Below are 13,940 nucleotides of genomic sequence, written 5' to 3' on the forward strand. Positions count from 1 at the left end.
GGGGTGGAGTTTGTTTCGTGTGTTCAGGAAGGTAAACCTACAAGAGGAGAGGCTGTACTTGATCTGGTATTGGGAAATGAACCTGGTCAGGTGTCAGGTCTCTCAGTGGCAGAGCATTTTGGAGATAGTGATCACAATTCTATCTCCTTTACCATAGCATTGGAGAGGGATAGGAATAGACAAGTTAGGAAAGCATTTAATTGGAGTAAGGGGAAATATGGGGCTATCAGACAGGAACTTGGAAGCATAAACTGGGAACAGATGTTCTCAGGGAAATGTATGGAAGAAATGTGGCAAATATTCAGATGACGTTTGCACGGAGTTCTGCATCGGTATGTTCCAATGAGACAGGGATAGGATATTAAGGTACAGGAACCGTGATGTACAAAGGCTGTTGTAAATCTAGACAAGAAGAAAAGAAGAATTTACGAAAGGTTCAAAAAACTAGGTAATGATATGAATCTAGAAGGCTAGCAGGAAGGAGTTTAAGAATGAAATTAGGAGAGCCAGAAGGGCCCATGAGAAGCCCTTGGCAGTTAGGATTAAGGAAAACCCCAAGGCATTCTACAAATATGTGAAGAGCAAGAGGACAAGACGTGAGAGAATAGACCAATCAAGTGTGACAGTGGAAAAGCGTACATGGAACCGAAGGAGATAACAGAGGTACTTAATGAGTACTTTGTTTCAGTATTCACTACGGAAAAGGATCTTGGCGATTGTAAGGGTGACACAGCGGACTGAAAAGCTTGAGCATGTAGATATTAAGAAAGAGGACTGCTGGAGCTTTTGGAAAGCATCAAGTTGGATACGTCACCGGAACCCAACAAGATGTACCTGAGGCTACTGTGGGGGGCGAGGGAGGAGATTGCTGAGCCTCTGGGGACAGGAGAGGTACCGGATGTTGTTCCCTTATTCAAGAAAGGGAGTAGAGATAGCCCAGGAAATTATGGGCCAGTGAGTCTTACTTCAGTGGTTGGTAAGTTGATGGAGAAGATCCTGAGAGGCAGGATTTATGAACATTTGGAGAGGCATAATATGATTAGGAATAGTCAGCATGGCTTTGTGAAAGGCAGGTTGTGCCTTATGAGCCTGATTGAATTTTTTGAGGATGTGACTAAACACATTGATGAAGTTAGAGCCATAGATGTAGTGTATATGGATTTCAGCAAGGTGTTTGACAAGGTACCCTATGCAAGGCTTATTGAAAAAGTAAGGAGGTATGGAATCCAAGGGGACATTACTTTGTGGATCCAGAACTGGCTTGCCCACAGAAGGCAAAGACTGGTTGTAGATGGATCATATTCTGCATGGAGGTTGGTGACCAGTGGTGCGCCTCAGGGATCTGTTCTGGGACCCCTTCTCTTCGTGATTTTTATAAATGATCTGGATGAGGAAGTGGAAGGATGAGTTAGTAAATTTGCTGATGACACAAAGGCTGGGGGTGTTGTGGATAGTGTGGAGGGCTGTCAGACATTACAATGGGACATTGATAGCACGCAAAACTGGGCTAAGAAGTGGCAGATGGAGTTCAACCCAGATAAGTGTGAGATGGTTCATTTTGGTAGGTCAAGTATGATGGCAGAATATAGTATTAATGGTGAGACTCTTGGCAGTATGGAGGATCAGAGGGATCTTGGGGTCTGAGTCTATAGGACACTCAAAGCTGCTGCACAGGTTGACTCTGTGGTTAAGAAAGCATGCGTGCATTGGCCTTCATCAGCCGTTGGATTGAGTTTAAGAGCCGAGAGGTAATGTTACAGCTATATAGGACTCTGGTCAGACCACACTTGGAGTACTGTACTCAGTTCTGGTCGCCTCACTATGTTGTTGTTCGTCCATCGTACGTCGATGAGGACTTCGACACCATTATTGATGGTGTCAAGCTTAGCGCGTGATTTGGATTTAAGTGAGGGAGAGTTGTGCAGCGTCAGCCTCACTCTCTCTTCCCAATTCCCATCTGGATCCAGTGGCTAGACAGAGTCGAGAGGGCTGGAGATGGGACTAGGCGCAGTAGATGACCAGGACATCTTCTGTGTCTTGTCCTGCTCTACACGTTCCACGACACTTGCAGAGACCGCCTTCTTGACCGTTGGACCTTCCATTGGTCTCGTCCCCTCAATCCGCCGGAGTCTGTCTTCACATGCTGGGATAGACAACTCCCTATCTCACCGAGGGTTTGAGACTCGTCGGCTACCCTCACCTGGTTTAGCCGGCTTGTCGAAGCCGTTGCCCGGGGTGTGGCCGCTGTCACATGCAAACAGCTACGGGGAGCCACAGGTGAGAGCTGAGTGCCAGGTGGAGACCAAAGGTGGACTAACCGCCTTGAAAGGGACGCGACATGTTACCCCACCAGAGGTGCTACCCCTCCCTGACACCCCATACACCCCATAGGAAGCTGTGGAAACCATAGAAAGGGTGCAGAAGAGATTTACAAGGATGTTGCCTGGATTGGGGAGCATGCTTTATGAGTATAGATTGAATGAACTCAGCCTTTTTTCCTTGGAGTGACGGAGGATAAGAGGTGACCTGATAGAGGCGTATAAGAGGATGAGAGGCATTTATAGTGCAGATAATCAAAGGCTTTTTCCCAGGGCTGAAACGGTTAACACAAGAGGGCATAGTTTTAAGATGCTTGGAAGTAGGTACAGAGGAGCTGTCAGGGGTAAGTTTTTTTATGCAGAGAGTGTTGAGTGTGTGGAATGGGCAGCCGGCAATGGTGGTGGAGGCGGATACAATCAGGCCTTTTAATATACTCCTGGATAGGTACATGGCGCTCCGAAAAATAGAGGGCTATGGGTAAGACTAGGTAATTTCTAAGGTAGGGACATGTTCGGCACAGCTTTGTGGGCCGAAGGGCCTGTATGCTGTAGGTTTTCTATGTTTCCAAGTGTTTGATGACTCTGCGCCTGTACTCACTGGACTTTAGAAAAATAAACGAGAGAGGGAAGTGTTACATTGAAAACTACCGGGACGGGCCGAAGTATCATTTCGAGCCAGGCTTAACTCTGCAATTAAAACGGTTACAGCACGTTAGCCAATCGGGGTGGGGGCTCCGGGTGGCCCCGCCTTCCACATTGCGATTGGTCGGAAGACTACGTTTTAACTGAGCTTTCGATTGGTCCGTGCTGCGAGTACGCACAGGCTGCTGAGCATGCGCTGGGTGAGGCGATGAAGCAGGCAGGAGGTAGGACCGTGCGGAGTAAAGAATAACAAAGTCCTGTGGGCGTGTTGGTCGCACAGGTACTGAGTATGGTACCAGTGCTGAATATAGAATTGCAACCACATTTCCCTCAAACTCCAGGATGAGTATGATCCCGAGTACTGACTTCGCTCCGAACCAATCCCCACAAGCGGCCTTTGGGACCCACCACGCGTGCACACTGCTGGTTGCAAACTCGGGGATGACCCGAAATTAAAGTAAATTGAGACACCTCGGGATCATCTGTAAATAACAAGCGAATGATTCCAAACGAGGTAACAGCAGTGCCTGTGTAAGAGGGGCGCACGCATTTATGGGTCACTTCAAGTTTCCTTGTATTTCTTTATTGTATTATTGTCTTAAAATTATAAATGAAACCGGGGTGCTTTGTGGAAGGTCATTGTCATGTGGATGTGAAATTTTGGCAATTACAGTTCTGATTAGGGTGGTGTTGGAGAAATTAAAATTCAAAATAAATTTATTGTCAAAGTACGTATATGTCACCATATACAATCTTGAGATTTGTTTTCTTGTGGGCATCCACAGCAGAACAAAGAAATACATTGAAGAATTACACACAAAGGCAAACCAGCAGCTAATGTGCAAAAGACAAATCGTGCGAATGGGAGAAAAATGATACTGGGAATATGGGTTGTAGTCATTGCTGAGGTGAGTGGAGTTGTCCATGCTGGTTCAGGAGCCTGATTGTTGAAGGGTAATAACTGCTCCTAAACTTGGTGGTTAGTCAAAGGTCCTCAGCTGTCACCTGTAGCTCCCAAATAGGTGTTTGCATGCGACAGTGGCCACGGCTTCGACAGGTAGGTTAAACCAGGTGAGGGCAGCCAGCTGCCTCATAGCCCGGGGAGGTAGGAACATGCCTGTTCTAGCATGTAAAGTCAGCCCCGGCGGACTGGGTGGGTGAGATCCAATGGCCAGGAAGGCGGCTATGCAATGCTCGAAGGAAAGTGAAGGGCACGACAAGGCACAGCAGTAGTCACTGTCATGCCCTGCAACTACGGAAGTTCTGATGGTTGTTTGTATCCATGGACCTGGACCTGAGGTTGAGAGAGTACAACTGCCCCAGTTCAAAGGCTTTTTTTTTGCTTTAAAACCTCTCCCACACGGGTTTCCTGTCATTGCTGGACAATCATATGATGGACAACTACCACCACACTAATAATGACAGGGTGCTGAAGCACGAGGGAAGACAGGGTCTTAAGTTAACGAGCTTGGCGTAAAAGAAAACTTTTGAATACTTGCTATTATTGGTGTAGAATATGACAGCACACAGACATATGTAAAGCATTCATCTGGCCGCAGATTGATATCTACACAGCTAGTTACCACTGGGTTACCATAATAAGAGGTGTGTGTGAGAATTAAGAGAATGGTATCAGGGCATGGAAATGTTATAACAATAGAGGAGTTTAAGATTTATTTTCTGTAACCTAGAGAGTTGTCATGGAGTTTAACATGAATGAATGGCTGGAATAACAGTAAAGGCTTCTTTCCCTTAACGCAGCGGCCAATAAGTGGATGTAGTACAATTGCTGCAATATAATCTGCTAGTCCATTGTCTCCCAATCTCACCAGCTTGGTTCAAATGTGGACCAAAGAGCTGAATGCTAGGAGAAGTAAACGTGGCGTTGAGGTGCCATGATAAGACTGAAGTCAATAGGCAATAAAGGGAAAACAACCAGGTGGTTGGAGTCGTATTCTGCACAAATGAAGATGAATGTGATTGTTTGAAGTCAAATCAAATTCATTATCAAAGTACCTATATGTTACCATATAGATGAGACTCATTTATCAGCTGTCCCTGCCCCAGGTCATCACTAGGATGGGGTGGTACACTTGGCTGATTCATTCTTCGGGTTTTTCCTCAATGACCTTCCATAGTAAGATGAGAAATTTGAGGATGATTGCACAATGCTAAGCTTAATTTCTGACTCTCAAGCAGCAAGTCTTAGACAAAGTTTAGGCACGTGCTGGTAAGTGGCAAGTAACATTCACACCACAGAAATGAGACAGAAAATAGCAATGTGCCCATGACATTGTTCCTCACCATCAGTGACATTTCAGATCACCACCGACCAGAAACTTAAATGTTCGAACCGTATAAGTACCATGGCTTCAGACAGGGTCAGCTGCTTTGTACCTTCCCGACAACCCTAAGGCCTGTCTGCATTTACAGGGAACAAGTCATTTGCCAGGACGAGTTTAGCTCAAATGATTATCCAGCTGATGTATACCATCCAGAACAGCAACCAGCTTGAATGATATCCTGTTCACCACACTAAGCAGTTCATTCTGTCTACCACAAGTGGTTGTTGGGTGCAGTGTGTACAGTCTACAAAATTCCCTGAAGTGAGTTACTAAAACGGAGGCATCTGAATACATGCCTTCTCCCAACAAGGAGGATAGGTGGTGCATGGGAACATCAAGTGGTAAACGATGGTGACTGAGAAATATCTTGCAGTTCCTTCGTCCCCAGGTGCAAATCCTAGACCTTCCTATCTAAAGCACTGAGGGACTGCTAGAGCGGTGCATGGAGGTAGTTTGTTACCAGTCAGACCATAAGACATCAGAGCAGAATTAGGCCACTCAGCCCATTGAGTCTGCTCTGCTGTTCCATCACAGCTAATTTATTATCCCTCTAAACCCCATTCCCCTGCCTCCTTTGATGCCCTGAATAACTAAGAACCTATCAACCCAAAGATCTCGCCCACACAGCTGTCTGTTGGAATGAATTCCACAGATTCACTCCCCTCTGGTTAAAAAAATCATTCCCCATCTCTACTCTAAACACGTCTCTCAATTCTGAGGCTGTGCCCCCTAGTCCTCAACTCCGCCACTATAAGAAACATCCGCACATCCACTCCATCCAGACCTTTCAATATTCGATAGGTTTCAATGAGATCCACCTTCATTATTCTAATAAAGTTAATCAAGGATAATTGAGAATGGACAATAAGTAATGAAAATGAAATGACATAACGTAGAGAACAGTGGATAGAAAAACAGGAAGCATAGGTTTAAGGTTGGCTGACATGCCCACCTTCAGCTTCTACATCCTAAATTCTGAAAAATGTCCCTAGACAAGGGATTATGAATAAAGGATCAAGAGATTGTAATCGGGGACAAACTCTTGTTTTTGTACAATCTCGCTTTTAGAATTGTATTACTGCTGAAACACCGACACGTGGAATTGCGATTGTGTTGTTTCCACTGGTGACTGTGTTTCAGCTTTCTAGATCTTGCACTGTGAAAGGCTTTGCCTGAACTATCTAAACTCACTTGCTGGACTCTTTTATGTTTAAAGTTTACCTGTTTCAACTATTGGCTGCTTGTATAAATGTTTCCTTTTGTTATTGGAAAGTATGGTTGCAAGATTAAAGACAGTGTTGTGAGTGACAGTTATCTTAAAATTCTCACCTCTGTCTTACAGTCATTCTTGGCTTTGTCACCCTTCAACTGTAAACTCTGACAGACTCTGTAATAAATCATTTTTAACCTCGGTCACATAAAATTTCCTTCACCCTTTCAGACAACCTACTGTACCTTTGACCCTGTCCCTCCTGAAACCTCTCTCCTCATTTACTTTTCCTACAGTAGGATTCTGCTGTTATCCAATGATCATCTGCCTCTGACAATTTTTGATTATAATCTGTGAATCCCTTCAGGATGTTTCTTTACACTAAATCTAGATTACGAAGTACAAACACGAGAGAATTTGCAGGTGCTGGAAATCCTGATGAGGGATCTCGGCCCGAAACGTCGACCTTTTACTCTTTTCCATAGACACTGCCTGACCTTTCTGGATTCCTCCAGCCTTTTGTGTGTGGCTATCATTCTGAGTTAGTTGTATTACAGTTTTAGAAGCTAGTTCTCTGTTTACGAAAGGCTCAAATTGTTTGCATTTTATGTTTATAATGGTAGTTTTTTTGTATTAAATATGCTTGTTGTCTGGGAAGCCGATTAAGAGGAAGGTCTTCTCACTGCTCCTCAACAATGACCTATGGGGCAGAGATTTTGTAGCTTTAAGGCACAAAACTGAAGGAATGTTTAAAAGATATTATTATTATTATTATTCTTGAAGTTCTATCTTGTACTTAGTAATGGCTTTTGTAAACTCTTTTACAGGGGATTATAAGTAAAGGATTTTCAAGTGGTAAACTCAAACCAAACTGCACGCCAAGTTTTGATGGTCATTCAATATATTAGAACCTGAATGTCAATGAATTTAAAAGGGCAAAAAAAGCATTTGCCTGTCTCATGGAGATTTCAAACTTGCCTGGCTGAACCAAGACAAGTACATATCCAAGTGAGAGTGCCCCAGCGGGTCTTTAACCAATAATCCAGTCTGGAAAAAAAATATTTACAGGAGGGATTCTGTCTGTTCTGTGTGAGGAGAGTTTTCTGAGATAGTCATAGAGCCAGAAGGACCCTCAGACCATGGAGAATCCATGTAAATGTGTGGACTGTGGGAAAGGATTCAGTTACCCTTCCCAACTGGAAACCCATCAGCGCACACACACCAAGGAGAGGCCATTTATCTGTTTCGTGTGTGAGAAGGGATTCACACGTTCGTCCCACCTGCTCGCACACCAGCGAATTCACACGGGGGAGAGGCCGTACACCTGCACAGTGTGTGGGAAGGGATTCACCGAGTCATCCAAGCTGAAGGCACATCACCAAGTTCACACTGATGAAAGAACATTTAATTGCTCCAACTGTGCCAAGAGCTTTAAAAGTTCCCAGTATCTGCGGAGACATCAGCAAATTCACACAACCCAGAGGCCTTTCGCCTGCACTGTGTGCGGGAGAGGATTCACTCATTCATCCAAGCTGCTGGTGCACAAACGGGTTCACACTGGAGAATGGCCGTTTACCTGTTCCGTGTGTGGGAAGGGATTCAACCAGTCATCTGACCTGCTGACACACCAGCGAGTTCACACCGGGGAGAGGCCTTTCACTTGCTCTGTGTGCGGGAAAGGATTCACTCGCTCATTTAACTTGCTGGTCCACGAGCGGGTTCACACTGGGAAAAGACCCTTCTCTTGTTCTGTTTGTGGGAAGGGATTCACTCAGTCATCACACCTGATGATACACCAACGAGTCCATACTGGGGAGCGGCCATTTTCCTGCTCGGTGTGCGGGAAGGGATTTGCTTGTTCATCTAGCCTGTTGGTGCACCGCCGGGTTCACACAGGAGAGAGGCCGTACTCCTGCTCGGTGTGTGGGAAGGGATTCACTTCTTCATCCAGTCTCTTGGTGCACCGCCGGGTTCACAGTGGGGAGAGGCCATTCTCCTGCTCCATCTGTGGGAAGGGGTTCACTCAATTATCCAATTTACAGTCACACCAACGGGTTCACAAGTGATTTCAGGGTTTTTGATTCTCTTCTGCTGTGGCTATGGCTGTCAGTCACAGTTGATCTAAGACATTCTTGACAGTTGAGACTTGAGTCTGTTGATGTTACAAAACTCCAGATGGGATGGACGATTTATTCATCTTCTGCGCAGGTGTTAAATAAATTTGCTTTCTTTTAATGGTGCGTGTTTGGTTCTTTATCCCAAGATGAAGCTGGTTTAAGTTGTAAATGCAGGACAAATAATGGCTACTTTAATAGAAGAACAACTTTCACTGTGCAAAGATTCAACTCCAGTTTGAAGGTCTTGTGCTATTGCCCTGAAGTAACATCAGGAAATTGTTCAATAGACTTTCTCGTCTGGCTCACATAGTTGAGAACAGTGCACTGCCATTCAAGTGTTCAAGGGCATGAAAGATATAATTAGACAATCTGTCTTTATATTGAACCTCTCAAGCCCCCTTTCCTTTTACCGCAGGATGGTCCATTTTTTTTGAGGTTCAGTGCCTAGAGACTTAAGTTTGTACTGTGCTTTGAGATTGTGGTTTCTAACTTCCTATTCGCCTGATTTCCTCACAAATAGAAGTTTCAAACCATAAAAGTCCTAACAACCTCGGCTAAATTGCCCTCCATCTTCCAGAGAATACAAACTTGAATTGTGTGTTTTTTCCCCATTCATAATGTAACTTGGGTGTTTTGAGGATCCAGCATTGTTGAATCATACTGTGCCCCCCCTGAATTGCAATACTCAAGAGTTTGTATGTGCTAGATGTGGGGTAACTTGGGCATTGTTCAGTTGGAATAAAATTGGCACAGCACAGAAGGATGCTGACACATTATGGCATAAGAAACAGCAGAAATAAACCATTCAGCCCTTTAAGCCTGCTCTATCATTCATCAAAATCATAGCTAGTTTTCTGTCTCAGCAGCATTTTCCACACTGGCGTCATCACCAGCCTCCTTGCTTACATTATTGCCCAGAAATGTATCAATCCATTTTTTGAATTAACACAATTGAGGCTCTTTAGCTGTCTGGGGCGGGGATTTCAGTGGTTTACTACCATCCTAACTGAATGTCTTCCCCATGTTTATCTGTGATGTCGTTTAAGAATTTTATACTTTTCATTGAACTCTCAAATTCTGCAACGCTACAGAATACAGTTCCAATCTGTTAAAATAGCTAGCCTGACCACTCTGGAACCGGTCTTCTGAATCCTCGTGGCATTCCCTCTAAGAAGTTCTTGGGTAAGGAGACCAAAACTACACGGTACTCTGTGTGATGTACCTTCACCAAGTCCCTAGACCAGAGATGGTAAGGAAAAAAGGATGAGTCCTGTTACAGTTCTGATTTATGTGTATTCATTGTTCTGCAATTAATAAATTTATAACAGACAGATTTAACTAACGAAGAACTTTAGAAAGTTTATTCAAAAATCAAAATTAATCTTAAAAAAATTGAAGAATAACATTATTTCTAAATAGTAGTAGTAAGTCATTCGAGCCTTCAGATCTGCTCTGCCATTTGATCATGGTTGATTTCAGAATTAGAATTTGGTTTAATATTTCCCACTCGACTCCATTCTCCCTGTAATCTTTAACACCCTTACCATTCAAGAATCTAGCAACCTCTGCTTCAAATATATGTAATCTCTTAGCCTTCACAGCTGTCTGTGGCAATGAATTCTACAGATTCACCACTCTGGCTTAAGAACCTTCTCATCTCTATTCTAAAAGGAACGTCCTGTTCTGAAGCTGTGCCCTTTGGCCCTTGACTCTCCCACTAATGGAATATCCACTGTATCTAAGCCTTTTATATCTGTATTGCTATGCCTCTCATAATCTTACAAACTTCAATCAAATCTCCCAAATCCTACCTCTCCAGAGAATACAACTTGAGTTTGTCCATCCTGTGTTTATAGTGCATGCCCTCTAATCCAGGCAGCAATCTGGTAGACCTCTTCTACGTCCTTTCCAAAGCCTTCATGTGTTTCCTATAATGGGGCAACCCCATTATAGGAAAATGAATGCAATATTCCAGATGTGGTCTAACCACATAATTTCACAAATCTTGAACTCAGTGCCTCAAATAATCAAGGCAAGCATACCGTACACATTCTTTACCATCCTGTTAACCTGTGCAGTCACTTTCAGGGTGCTATGGAATTGGACAACAGGATCCCTCTGTATATCAACACTATTAAAGATTTTGCCATTGACAGTATTCTGTCCCTTTAGATTTCCCAAACTGTAACGCCTCATATTTGGACAGATTAAACTGCATTCGCTATTTCTCTGTACATATCTGCAACTGATCTGTATACTGTTATATCCTGGCAATCTTCTACATCATTCTCCTCCACCAATCTTTGATTCACCAGTGAACTTACTAATCCACCCATCTACATTTTTATCCAGGCCATTATATATATCACACACAGTAGAAGTCCCAGTATGGATAGCTGCAGAGCATCACTAATCATGGACCTCCAAGCAGAGCAAGTCTTCTGTGGGCAAAGCAATTCTGAATCCAAATGGCCAATTCACTGTGCATCATCATCTTCTGAATGAGTTTACTATGAGGGACCTTGTCAAATGCATTGCTAAACTGCATGTGGACAATATCCACAGCTCTACATTCATCAATCACCTCCTTGAAAAACTGAATGAGAAGATTTGACTTGCCCTGCATGAAACCATACTGGCTGGCCCTAATCTGGCCAGGGTTTTCCAAAAGCTCATAAATCCTATACCTAAGATTCCTCCCCCATAGTTTCCCTACAATTGATGTGAGACTCACCAGTCTACAGTTTCCAGGACTATTCCTATTTCCTTTCTTGAATAATGTAGAAGCATTAGAAAATCGCCTGCCCAGAACCTCGCCTTTGGCTAAGAAGGACGTGAAGATTTTGGTTAGGGCCCCAGAAATATCATTTCACCTGTCACATCAACTTTAATGTTATTTAAAGCGAAACAACCCTGCCTTCTTTATCTCAAAATGCCCAAGCATATTAGCACACACCACACTGATTTCTCTATCCTCTACTGCCTTTCCATTGGTGAATACTGATGTAGAATACTTAGAACCTAATCCACACCCTCAGCCTTCAAGCACATGTTCCCTCGTTGTTGAGTTATTTGTTGTACCTTCCTGGTTTACTACTTGTGCTTGATGTATATGGAATGCTTTAGGAATCTCTACCTACCAAGGATCTTTCACAGCCCCTCCTGGCTCTCTCCATTCCTTTCATGAGTTCTTCTTCTATCATTTTTACAGTCCTAAAGTCTTCCTCAACCTTATATTTGCTTCCTTTTTCTTCTTGACTGAAATCAACCTGCCTCTTTATGTACGAGGTTCCCTTCCCTTGCCATCTTTGTCTTTCCTTCTTACTGGAACATAGCTGTCCTATACTCTGTGCAGTTGGTCCACCCTCCATGTAAGATGTAAACAGCTGTTCCCAATTAACTCTCCCTAGTTCTTGCTGAATATGCTTGTAATTATCTTGTTTCAATTTAATACTCTCCTGCAAGGTCCATGCTTCCCCCTATCTATAGCTACCTTAATACATAATGAGTTGTGGTCACTGTCCCATAACTGTTCTCCGACTGAACGGTCAGTCATCTGGCCAGGCTCATTTCCGAATTCCAGCTGAACTTCCTGTATGGCCCCCTACACTTGTTGGACTGTCGACATATCGGTTTAAAAAAACCTTACTGTATGTACGATCTAAACCCCTTGCGCTCAGATTAGTAAAATTGAAGTCATCTGCAACAACAACCCTGTTGTTTTTACAGCTTTCCCCAATCTGCCTACGTATCTGTTCTTCAATGTCCCAGTGGCCGTTACAATCCCATGAGTATTTGCATCTTTCTCATTTTTGAGTTCTACTGATATAGATTCAGAGGATTAGCCCCCATTATGTCCTCTCTTGAGTTAACTATGATACTGCCCTGTCGCTGATTAATATTGCGTCTCTTTTACACCCCCCCCCCCCCATCTTTTGTAAAATATCAAAACCCTGGAACTTGATGTTCCAGGTTAATGTATAATGCTTCCAGATTTCTCTCTATTCAACCAGGTCTCTGTAAAGGCCACAACATTATAGTTCTGTGTATTGATCTATGCTCTAGATTCATTACCCTTACTGGTAATATTCTTCATATTAAGTAAGCACACTTCAATATGTCTATCCCGTTATGTTCATTACCTTGCTCCCTACTTGTTCTTGCTTACAGACTTATGGGTCATAACATCTACGAAAGCTTCTTTGCCATAACAATTCGTCACTTTTGTTATGATCATAATCTTGTTCCCAGAACAGTGGAGGCTGAAACTAGAAAACCTAGATTTGTGAAAGATCAAAAAAAACGTGGAAACTTTTTCACACAGAGATGTCCTATCATCCTGTCCTATCTGGTCAAAATGTAGATATTGCAAATCTGAATTGAAATCAGAAATTATCAGCAAGTCTGACAAAGGTTGTTCAACCTGAAACATTAATTCTGTTTTTCTTTCCACAGATATTGCCTGACCTGTTTACAACATTTCCATCTACTCAGATTATGATTGTACCAGAAGGCAATATTGTCCTTGCATTAGCAGATATACACAAATCGCTCGATACGGCAATCATACAAATGCAGCACTGTAATAAATGGCATCAAAAGCACAGACGACTATCAAGAAAAGAAAATTAATAAATACATTTGAGAGGAGATTGTGTAGTGTTCTTTGGTAGTAGGGGCCCGTTGTGGATGGCGGTGACTAATTTAGTTAGTACGGACATTTGTGTGTATGGTGGATCTCTGAATTCAGTAATATTCTGGGAGTTCGTAAGTCGGTTATTAGGAACCTGGTACGGCCTGTAACTACACAACACTGGTACATTGGTGGAAGATACTACTTTCCAACATTGGATTTCATTTGACACTTCTTTGCCCATTCCCCTAAACTATCTAAGCTTCTCTGCAAGCTCTCTGTTTCCTCAACACTACCTACTCCTCCAACTACTATATCATTGGCAAATTTAGCCACAAATACATTAATGCCGTAGTCCAAATCAGTGACATAGGGTTAGTTGGTGGGAGAGGAGTTCGTATTTTGGGAGATTGTCAGATAGTTATAGGAATAATAAGATTGTAACTTCCATACTGTTGACTGGTTCTGCCAAAATACTATTGACCACTCAATTGTAACAGAGACATTGAGGAGCAGATAGGGAGACAGATTCTGGAATGGTGCAATAATAACAGGGTGGCTGTGATGGGAGATTTTAATTTCCCCAATATTGATTGGCATCCCCCTAGAACAAGGGGTTTAGATGAGGTGAAGTTTGTTAGGTGTGTTCAAGAAGGTTTCATGACACAATATGTA

At 43.1% G+C, this 13,940-nt stretch overlaps 1 protein-coding gene across 4 annotated transcripts; it reads left to right on the forward strand.

Annotated features, from left to right (window-relative positions):
- The first annotated feature begins 3,150 nt into the window (after positions 1-3,150).
- On the forward strand, positions 3,151-13,276 carry LOC140203973 (uncharacterized). 4 transcript variants are annotated; one of them, XM_072270169.1, is made up of 3 exons: positions 3,166-3,184; positions 3,746-3,868; positions 7,343-8,718. In XM_072270169.1, the coding sequence occupies exon 3, from the start codon at positions 7,655-7,657 to the stop codon at positions 8,579-8,581; it is 927 nt and encodes a 308-aa protein (XP_072126270.1). In that variant the 5' UTR covers positions 3,166-3,184; positions 3,746-3,868; positions 7,343-7,654; the 3' UTR covers positions 8,582-8,718. The 4 variants fall into 4 exon arrangements, 3 of the variants coding, with proteins under 3 accessions (XP_072126269.1, XP_072126270.1, XP_072126268.1); XR_011887477.1 differs by lacking the exon at positions 3,746-3,868 and adding an exon at positions 13,088-13,276 and having other exon boundaries at positions 3,169-3,474; positions 7,343-7,523; XM_072270168.1 differs by lacking the exon at positions 3,746-3,868 and having other exon boundaries at positions 3,151-3,184.
- Positions 13,277-13,940: the final 664 nt, after the last annotated feature.

The sequence above is a fragment of the Mobula birostris genome, chromosome 10 (genome assembly GCF_030028105.1).
Source record: "Mobula birostris isolate sMobBir1 chromosome 10, sMobBir1.hap1, whole genome shotgun sequence".
Classification (NCBI taxonomy): Eukaryota; Metazoa; Chordata; class Chondrichthyes; order Myliobatiformes; family Myliobatidae; genus Mobula; species Mobula birostris.